Source organism: Hylobates moloch, unplaced genomic scaffold (assembly GCF_009828535.3).
Source record: "Hylobates moloch isolate HMO894 unplaced genomic scaffold, HMol_V3 SCAFFOLD_8, whole genome shotgun sequence".
Taxonomy (NCBI): Eukaryota; Metazoa; Chordata; class Mammalia; order Primates; family Hylobatidae; genus Hylobates; species Hylobates moloch.
This window is the reverse complement of record NW_026652283.1, coordinates 66093482-66104363: the sequence shown is the minus strand read 5'-3', so window position 1 is coordinate 66104363 and position 10882 is coordinate 66093482. Positions and strand designations below refer to the sequence as shown.

General features: G+C 39.8%; 1 protein-coding gene across 4 annotated transcripts in view; it reads right to left on the bottom strand.

The window, feature by feature from the left end:
- Nucleotides 1-3348: 3348 nt before the first annotated feature.
- Nucleotides 3349-10882, bottom strand: part of ADCY10 (adenylate cyclase 10) — a 103213-nt gene continuing 95679 nt past the window's right edge. For all 4 annotated transcript variants that reach the window (XM_058442197.1, XM_032161087.2, XM_058442195.1 and 1 more), the window contains 2 exons: nucleotides 5319-5507; nucleotides 3349-4103 (listed from right to left, as the gene is read on the bottom strand). In XM_058442197.1, coding sequence (XP_058298180.1) covers nucleotides 3942-4103; nucleotides 5319-5507 — 351 coding nt within the window. In that variant the 3' untranslated portion in view covers nucleotides 3349-3941. The remainder of the gene's footprint in view (nucleotides 4104-5318; nucleotides 5508-10882) is intronic.

The following is a 10882-nucleotide window of genomic DNA, read 5'->3' as shown; positions in this document are numbered from 1 at the left end:
GTTTGAACAGATGTATAATGATGTGAATCCCCCTTCAGAGTAATGTGCAGAATAGTGTCACTGCCCTAAAACTCCCCTGGGTTCCTCCTGTTCATCTCTCCTCCTCCCACCCCACTGGCAACCACTGTCTCCATAGTTTGCCTTTTCCAGAAGGTCACACAGTTGGAACAATAGAGCATGTAGCCTTTTCAGACTGGCTCCTTTCACTCAGTAATGTGCATTTAAGGTGCTTCTCTGTTTCTTCATGGCTTGATAGCTAATTTCTTTTTAGTGCTGAATCACATTCCATTGTCTAGATTTACCACAGTTTATCCGTTCCCTTACTGAGGGACATCTTGGTGGCTTCCACGTTTGGGTAATTATACAGTTGCTATAAATGTGCAGGGTTTTGTATGGATATGAGTTTTCAGTTCATTTGGGTACATGCCAAAAAGCACAATTGCTGAATTGTATGGTAAGAATATGTCTGGTTTTGCAAGAAACTGTAAAACTGTCTTCCAAAATGGCTGCACCACTTCACATTCCCTCCAGCAACGAGAGTTCCCATCACTCCACGCCCTTGCCAGCATTTGGTGTCTTAGATTTTGGCCATTCTCATAGGTGTGTGGTATGCTTTAGTTTTTTGGTAATTTGGGAGATGAACTATTAGTTTTAGAAATCCTCACAGTCATTAGCACTATCTACCCATAGAATCAAAATCACAGGGAAGCCTGGTGGTATTGAGTTACAGAAAACGTGAATACTTGCCTGCAGTTCACAAAGGGCACAGGGGTGAGACTCATGCTTTTGGCAGCTGTCGGGCAGCTGAGTATGAACCAGACTGAGGTGGTTGGGGCAGGACCCCAGAATACTGTCCCCTGAGCCTATGTTCAAGCAATGCAGAGTGGCAACCAGAGGATGCTAAACTCGAAGGACATGACTTGACTTTATCATGATCACTGCCTGCAGTTACCACCAGGAAGGCCTAACACAGGGTGCAGGATATTTAAAGAGAAGGAACAAGTATAACCCAATAAGGAAGGCATAGGCTAGAGATAAAGGCCACCATCCAGAGAGAGTGCCCAAAGGCCCACGTTCCTTTGCCCATCAGCATTTAGACATATGTTTTAGTTTACTTCTCTCTCACTGGCTAATAGCAGACCACAGTGGGCTTCTTTGTTTCCTGTCTGTACCGTCTGTTCTCTTTAAGGTAAAAAAAACAAACTGTCTAAATACAGGATGGGGAGAACTTGTTAGAATACATGTGACAGTATTAAAGGCTAATGCTTATGGATCTCATTCTGTATACTAGGCAGCGGTTTTTTTTAAATGAAAAAAAAAATTGTTTTTTGAGACAGTCTCACTCTGTCTGTTGCCCAGGCTGGAGTGCACTGGCATGATCTCTGCTCACTGTAACCTCCGTCTCCCAGGTTCAAGCAATCCTCCCACCTCCACCTCCCGAGTAGCTGGGACTATAGGCACATGCCACCACACCCAGTTAACTTTTGCATTTTTTTTTTTTTTTGGTAGAGACAGGGTTTCATCATGTTGCCCAGCCTGGCCTTGAACTCCTGAGCTCAAGCAATCCACCTGCCTCAGCCTCCCAAAGCACTGAAATTATTGTTGTGAGCCACTGCGCCCAGCCCTAGGCAGTGTTTTTCATGTAATTCTCAAAAAAAAGAACCCCACAAAACTCCATGCAGTATGTACTACTATTATTTCCACTTACAGATGAGGAAACTAAGGCACAGAGAGTAAGTAGCCAACTTGGGATTATCTTCCAGATAATTGGAATATGTCCACAGTGACTCCAAAAATGGCTGCCAAAAAAGTGAAGGTGCATAAGTGGTTTTAATAGGACTCTTCTAGGTAGAACAAAAGAAGTAAGAGTCCTCTCCTATTCCAGATTGGCCAATCTATAGCTCATATATAAGAGAAATAGAGATAAATTTGAATATATTCAGAGACAAGTGACCAGGATACTGAGGGAACCGAAAACAAGGAGCTGGTAGGAGAAGCAGAAGGAACCGGAGATATTTAGCTTGCAGAAGGCTCAAGAGAACCATGAGAGGTGTATGTTCAAGGGTTTGAAGGGGTCAGTGAGGAACAAGTTTAAATTTATTCTGTATGATTCCAAAGAGTAGAACTAGGTCCATTTTGTGGAAGCTAAAGGGAACTTGAATCTTTAGATGGTCAAAGCGATTTTTTAAGACAGAAAACACTGTTTCCTGATGGTTTGCACAGACAGAGAGCCAGAAAAAGTGGACTTGAATATGCTTCGACAAGGGCACACAATTTCTAGATTTAGGCTCCAGTTCAGCCACTTCCACTTACTGGCCAGATGATCTCAGGCAAGCCAAAGCATCTGCCATTCTCACCATTCAGGGTTTACAGGGAGAAGATAAGGGCAGGTCCCAGAACTCTCTGTATCTATAAAGAGTTGTACAAATGTAAGGAATTGTTATGATTAAGGCATTAGCTTATTATGACAATGTAATCGAAATGAATCTGAACTCAGAGGCTGTTCCGCTGGGTCTTCAAGTTGTCCAGGTTTTGTATGTGTCACTCCTTCCACCATGCAGGATTTGAACACAGCTCTATTATATTACAGTAGAATGGGCTCAGTGAGGTTTACATGTGCATCTGTTTTTTCTATTGGACATGTGAGCTTGCTGAGGTCAAGAATTGTGTCCTTCATGTTTTTATATCTTAATCTCCAGTACTTAGTCAGGGATTAGTATACAGTAATGAGTTGGAAAATTGTAGTGGGGTGAATAAGTGAGAGGAATGAATAAAGTACAAAATAAGGCAACTGGAAAGCAAGGGATTTCTATATTGCAGCATGGGGCGAGCATGCAGCTTCCAGGATGACAGCTTTGAAGGGGACAATACTTAATCGAAGTTTAGTATTTGATGTGTTTATTTTAAAATCAGTCATCTAATATTAGTTTGTTTTTACTTGTATGGCACATTGTAATTTTCAACACTTTTTAACCTTCACTGTCTTATTCAATATTCACAAATGTACACTAACATAGGGAAGTTACGTGGATCAGGCAGGGTATATGTATCAGGCAGGAATAAAGTGTGCTTATGGCAGAGCTCATGTTAGAACCTAATGTTCTGATTTCTTAGCTTGGAGCTCTTTCGTCCATGCCAGGCCACCAGGCCTCTGTGGCTAACCTCGTGGTATCATCTGGGTCTGTCCAACCTCGTTTGTGGAACTCAGTTATGTGATTAGGAGAAAAAATGCACAGCCTTGCTTTTGCATCTGGGAAATGATGAAGAATGAATGTTGTTATTTCTTAAATATAAAAAAATACAAACTCTAAATATGTAAAAGATACCCATGTAAAAATTATTAATATTTTAATTTTTAAATGATCTTTATTTTATATTAAACATATTTATCTGACATTAAAATTTTATTTGATATTTGATGCATGTGGTTAGAGGGGCTAAGACATCACCCTGGCTTTGGAAGCTGCAGTCAGGCCCTACAAACATGTATCTTTTCTAATTCTGTCTTTGTAGACCATGACAAATGTTTGCTATTTGTAATATTGTGCTACCTCCAAAAGACTTAACAACTGGACATTTAAAAATAAGTATTTTCAGTTAATATACTAACTAGAAACATGTCTTTTGCAACACACGATGTCATACCATCTTGAGATTAATAATTTCTAATATGATACAGTTTTGCATGGGCTGAAATAAACAGGTCAAGCTAAAACAACATGAATGGTAAAAGCAATTTTTTGTAACATTAGGAAGAAGTAAACCATGACACTCCTGACCCTTTTAGGCTCTCCAGAAAGAGAAGAAATCAACATGTCTGTTTCTGTGTCTGGAACAGAAGAGATTATGTAGGAACCTGGAGCGGGCCAGCCACGCAGAAAGGTCAATAGTAGATAATCACAAGGACATAGTGCTTATTAAAATCTTTTTTCTTTGACATGTTAGAAATGATTGTCCACGGTATTAGCTCTCATCAGGAATTTGCTTTTTTGAAGATCCTGAATGTTTACCCTGCCTGCTGCAATTTTTTCCCATGATGGGAGACTCAAGATCGTCTGAAGCCATTGGTCTCCTTTTAACTCAGAGGTTGAGTACCACGATTCCTGAGAGGAAAGAAACAGAACAAAGAAATCATTAGTGCTTCTTGACTTTTGTAATCAAGGTTAGTCCAATATCAAACAAGGCAAAATGTCTTTGAGCTTTCAAAACCATGTGAACCCATAGACAAAAACGAATCTTGCTGTCCACACTAGGATACTGACACAGCCCTCTTTAAATACACATATATACTCATACATTCATTCACTTATTAAACAAAACTGAGTATAAGGCTCTGTGCTAGGCACTAAGTGTGGTTTTTGCTTTCAAAGAGTTCACATTCTCAAGGAGAGGAAAGACACGCAGACAGATGTAACACAAAGTGGAAAGTGGCCACAAAGAAGGGCAGAGAGAGGGCATGCTAAGGGGGATTTGGATAAGGGAGAGAGACCATGAGAACTTAAAGGGGAAGAGGAAGCTCACAATCCTGAATTGTGGATATGTCACCCTTTCTGGTAAGAATCCAGAAAGGCCTATGGTGACTGCTATGATCTGAATGTTGGCATCCCCTGAAATTCATATGTTGAAAATTGGCCGGGCGCTGTGGCTCACGCTTGTAATCCCAGCACTTTGGGAGGCCGAGGCGGGCGGATCACGAGGTCAGGAGATCAAGACCACAGTGAAACCCCGTCTCTACTAAAAAATACAAAAAATTAGCCGGGCGTGGTGGCGGGCGCCTGTAGTCCCAGCTACTCGGAGGCTGAGGCAGGAGAATGGCGTGAACCCGGGAGGCGGAGCTTGCAGTGAGCCGAGAGTGTGCCACTGCACTCCAGCCTGGGCGACAGAGCAAGACTCCGTCTCAAAAAAAAGAAAAAAAGAGAGAAGAAGAAAATTAACCCCCAAGGTAATGGTATTCCGTTGGGCCTTTGGGAGGTAATTAGGTCATGAGGGCTCTGCCCGCATAAAAGGGCTGAAGGGAGCAAATTTTCTTTTTCCATCCTTTTGACATGTGAGGACACAACAAAAGGCACCATCTGTGAGGAACGGACCCTCACCAGACAGCAAATCTCCAGAGCCTTGATCTTGGACTTCCAGCTTCCAAAACTGAGCAGTAGGTTTCTATTGTTTATCAATGACCCAGTCTAAGATATTTTGTTAATGGCAGCCTGGACAGACTAAGACCTTCCATGCCTGGTGAAACCTAACCAGGCAGTAGCCTTCCGGGCTTCTTTATGTGGGTGAGCATCCCCCACCCCAGTTTGCTAGCTGATGATACATACTTTGTTCATGTTCAGCCAGCATTTCTCCAGCATATTCCCCTGTGTTTCAGAGAGCTGCAAGGCTGTGTTCAGGAAGAGGCCACATTTCTGCCCATCTCCCATTAATATACAGACATAAGCCATCAGGTGGTAGAGCCTTGGGCAAAAGACAGGGCCAGTGGTATTTTGAGCCACCAGATTCTTCAAATTCTAAAGAAAAAAACCCACAACAGTATATTAGAATTAAACAGGGGTCCTTGACTGTAAGTTATTTCCTTCACAGATGATTTGGGAACATTTCAAGGATTTAAGCAATCAAGTGAGAAAATACATTATAGAGACATAAACAGTAGGTATTGGAGATAAGATAATAAACGTCAGGCAGAGTAGCCCCCATGATCCACTGAGATCAGGAATTGACCTGAGAGATCCCATCATTACTTCTCTGTAATAACTTTTTTAAAAAAACTATTTTGATTATTATGATTATTAAGGCAGTACAAGTTAATTGTTGAAAAATTAGGAAAAAAATTGGCCATTTCTGCATGTAAGGAGCTTGGAAATAACCACTTGGTCCTAGAAACAAGTAAAAAGCTGAACAGGCTGGGCACAGTGGCTCACGCCTGTAATCCCAGCACTTTGGGAGGCCGAGGTGGGTGGATCACAAGGTCAAGAGATCAAGACCATCCTGGCCAACATGGTGAAACTCCGTCTCTACTAAAAATACAAAAATTAGCCAGGCATGGTGGTGCGTGCCTGTAGTCCCAGCTGCTCAGGAGGCTGAGGCAGGAGAATCGCTTGAACCAGGGAGGCAGAGGTTGCAGTGAGCCGAGATCGCGCCACTGCACTCCAGCCTTGTGACAGAGTGAGACTCCATCTCAAAAATAAATCAATAAAGCTGAACAGACTGGAAGATCAACAACTATTCTTGGATCCATAAGAGAAGTGAGAACACGGGGCAAACTGCTGCCCCTAAGACTGGAGAGACAAACAGATGGAGACTCACAAGTGGAAACCACTGTGGGAACCAGTGCTGGCTAGAAAAACCTGAACTGTAATTGATGAATTGCTAGAAACTCAGAGTGGACCGGTCTGGGAGTTAAAAACTCTAGGGAGAAGAGGACTCTGGAGAGACGGCAGAGTAGGAAGTACCAACTATCTGTAGCCCCACCTAGACTATCATTACACTGGCAGAATCTGTCAGAATGTAACTATTTTAGAACTCTGGAGTCTACTGAAGGCTTGTAAATACCAGAGGAAGGCTTGGATGGTAAACTGAGGTTAATTTCAGTTTCAGCTCTTAGCACAGCTGCCTGTCCCCCAACCTCAAAACCTGTGGCAAACAGTTATTGTGCACATGCTCCTGAAGAACCTGCACACAATTTTTGGGAACAAGGGTGGGCAAAAAGGACCCTGTCTGAGATATCAGGGATCTGTGCTCTGATCACCGATTGCTGCTTCTGATGAAAGAGGTAGGCAGTCATTGTCGCACCTCTCCCCATCATTGCAAGCCCCTCCCACTCCAGTTGAAGTGACTTCCAGTGGATTTAAAGGGCTATTGCCCTTTCCTCCCCCAACTTTATTTTTCTCTCCACCCACCCTCCACCACCTTGGCAGCCAGACATTAAATACTAGGACATTCAAAAGCAACTGCCTATAAAAGGAAAATTAGAAAGTGACTGTGCATGCCTAGAGAAAGGCACAGGCTCAGAAAAGATCTAGGAAGACCTTAAGTTTGCACCTCAGGCTGATCCTTGGCATAGAGACAGCCTACAACAATAAAAAACAAAAACAACAACAAAACCCAGAAAACCCTGGGGAAGAGGGAGAATTTGATATCCAGAGCTATCATATTATTAGATTCAAAGGTCTAGTTTTCAACAACAACAACAAAAAGGCATATCAAGAAACAGGAAAGCATGACTCATCCCAAAGGGGAAAAAATATCAAGAGAAACTGTCCCTGAAAAAGACCTAATGGCAGATATCCTACACAAAGATTTTTAAACAACTCTAAATAATCAAAGAACTAAAGGAAAATGTGGATAAAGTCAAGTAATTGATGTATGAAAATAATGGAAATATCAGTAAAGTGACAGAAAACCTAAAAATATACCAAAAAGAAATTCTGGAGGTGAAAAGTGCAATAACTAAAATTAAAAAAAAATCACTAGAGGGATTCAAAGGCAGAGTTAAACAGGCAGCAGACTTGAAGATATGACAATGGAAATTATTGAGTCTGAGGAACAGAAAGAAAAAAGATTGAAGAAAAGTTAACAGAGCCTAAGGGACTTGTGGAACACCAAGAAGTGAACCAATAAATGCATTGTGGAAGTCCCTGAAGAAGAAGAGAGAGAGAAAGGACTAGAAAGAATATTTGAAGAAATAATGGTTGAAAACTTTCCAAATTTGATAAAAGACATGAATATAAACATCCAAGAAGCTCAACAACTAAGATGAACTTAAAGACATACACACTGAGACAAATATAATAACTTTTGAAAAGTGAAAGACACGAAACTTGAAAGCAGTGAGAGAAGCAACTAATCACATACAAGACATCTTCAATAAGATCACCAGCAGATTTCTCATCAGAAAATTTAGAGGTCAGAAGGCAGTGGGCCAATACATTCAAAATGTTAAAAGAAAAAACCCTGTCAACCAAGAGTCTTCTATTCAGCAAAAGTGTCCTTCAAAGATAAGGGAGAAATTAAGACATTCCCAGACAATCAAAAACAAAGTTAATTACCACCAGGACTTTCTTCCAAAAAATGCCCATGCCTTAAAAAAAAGAAAGAAAAGAAAAGAAACACCTAAAGGAGCCCTGTAGGGTAAAATGAAAGGACAATCAAAGCTCCAAGAAGAAATAAAGACCTCAACAAAGGTAAATACGTGGACAATTAAGTGTTATTGTAATAATAGTTTGTAACTTGTTTTGTTTTCTACATTTTTAAGAGATTAATACGTTTTTAAAATTTAGTAACCCAAAAGCTAGTATTATTGTAACTTTGGGTTGTAACTCCACATTTTGTTTTCTACATAATTGAAGAGACTAATCATTTAAAATAATTATTCATATTATTTTTGGGGCATATACTGTATAAAAATGTAATTCTGTGACATCAACAACTGAAAGGGGTGGGAAGCTATTAAAGGAGCAGAGTTCTTTGTGCATTACTGAAGTTAACTTTAGGATGCTAAATGTAATCCTCATGGTAACCATAAGGAAAATAGCTATAGAATATATACAAAAGAAAATGAGGAAAGAACTTAAATGTTCTACTATGAAAAATTAAATGCAAAATAATAAGTTCAGTAAATGAGGAATGAAAAAGCTGTAAGGCATATTGAAAAATAGCAAAATGATACACACAAGTCCCTCTTTATCAGTAATTACTTTAAATGTAATTGAATTAAACTCTCAACAAAAAAACAAGTTGGCAGAATGGATTTTTTAAAAACATGATCTAATTACATACTAAAAGAGACTCACTTTAGATGCAAAGACACAAATAAATGGAGAGTGAAAAGATAGAAAAAGATACTTTATACAAATAGTAACCCAAAGAGAATAAGCGTGGCTATACTAATGTCAGACAAAATAAACTTTAAATCAGAAAGAAACTTACAAGAGGCAAAGAATAATATTATATATGAATAAAAATTTAAATACAGCAAAATATATGTAACAATTATAAACATTTGTTTTATAATTATATTTTTAACAATTATAAACATTTATGCATCTAATAATAAGATTGTCAATATATATGAAGCAAAAACTGACAAAATTAAAGGTAGAAATAGACAGTTGTATAGTAGTAGTTGGAGACTTCACTAACAGTCAATAATGGATAGAACAATTATACAAAAGATAAGACATAGAGGACTTAGACAACACAATAAGCCAACTAAATCTAACAAACATACACTTAATGGGTATAGAGTTTCTGTTTTACAAGATGAAGAGAGTTATGGAGATGGAGGGCAGACATGATACCCAACATTATAAATGTATTTAATACCACTGAAGTGCATACTTAAACATGATTAAGATGTTAAGTTTTATGCTATGTGTATTTGGATCACAATAAAAAAAATTAGGCCACACGTGGTGGCTCACGCCTGTAATCTCAGCACTTTGGGAGGCCGAGGTGGTTGGATCACCTGAGGTCAGGAGTTCAGGACCAGCCTGGCCAACATGGTGAGACCCCGTCTCTACGAAAATACAAAAATTAGCCAGGCATGATGGCAGGTGCCTGTAATCCCAGTTACTCGGGAGGCTGAGGCACGAGAATCACTTGAACCTAGGAGATGGAGGTTGCAGTGAGCCGAGATCGCGCCATTGCACTCCAGCCTGAGCGACGGAGTGAGACTCTGTCTCCAACAACAACAACAAAAATTAGACAAAAAAAAAAAAACCCCAAACACCTTCAGGTGAGCCCCCACAGTTTTGTGTGTTTTACCTCCAGAAGCTCAACCAGGATCTCTCAGTAAATATTGGAGGAAAAAAAATCTCTCATTCTTTCAGCAGAGGAAGAGGAAAAGGAACCATTTTGAAATATGCCAGAGTACTCCGTTTTTCTAAACAAGGTGTGCCCTCAGGAGAAACTGTAGCCAGAGCCTAACCTCCAGGGTTTTTATTAGAGCCTAACTGATCTTGGGGAAGAGGAATACCCAACTAAACCCAGCTCTAGCCATTATGTCCCACCTAAGGAAGAGGGGACTGAAAAGCACTTGTGAAGTTCTTAGTGCAGAGGAATAGGCTCACTAAAAGACTGAGACCTAATCATAGGACTGTAGAATGCTTTCCCTCTCCTCACACCTTACCATCACATTACTAAAGACTTATTTAGACAAAGTCTTTTTACTTGGTACATCATATCTGGCTATCAAGAAAAATTACAAGGCATGCTAAAAGGCAAAAACACAGTTTGAAAACACAAGTCAGAACCAGACATGACAGGGATGTTGAAATTATCAGACTGGGAATTTAAAATAACTATGATTAGTATGGTAAAAGCTCTAATGAATAAAGTAGAGAGCATGTAAGAGCAATATAAGCAGAGAGATGGAAATCCTAAGAACAAAAAATAAATGCTAGAGATCAAAAACACTGTAAGAGAAATGAAGAATGCCTTTGACAGGCTTATTAGTAGACATGACCCAGCTGAGGAAAGAATCTCTGAGTTCAAGGCCATATCAATATAAACCTACAAAACTGAAAAGCTAAGAGAATAAAGACTAGAAAAGAAAAACCAGAACAGAATATCCAGGGACTGTAGGATAAGTACAAAAGATATACTAGATGCATAATAGAAATATCAGAAGGAGAAGAAAGAGGAAAGTAACATCAGAAATATTTGAAGCAAGAAAGACTGAAATTTTTTCTGAATTAAGGTCAAACACCAAACCACAAATCCAGGAAGCTCACAGAACACCACGTAGAATATATGCCCCAAAACCCCAACACATAGGCATATAATTTGTAAACTACAGAAAATCAAAGATAAAAAATTTTAGGTCGGGCACGGTGGCTCACACCTGTAATCCCAGCACTTTGGGAGGCAGCGGTGGGCAGATCAC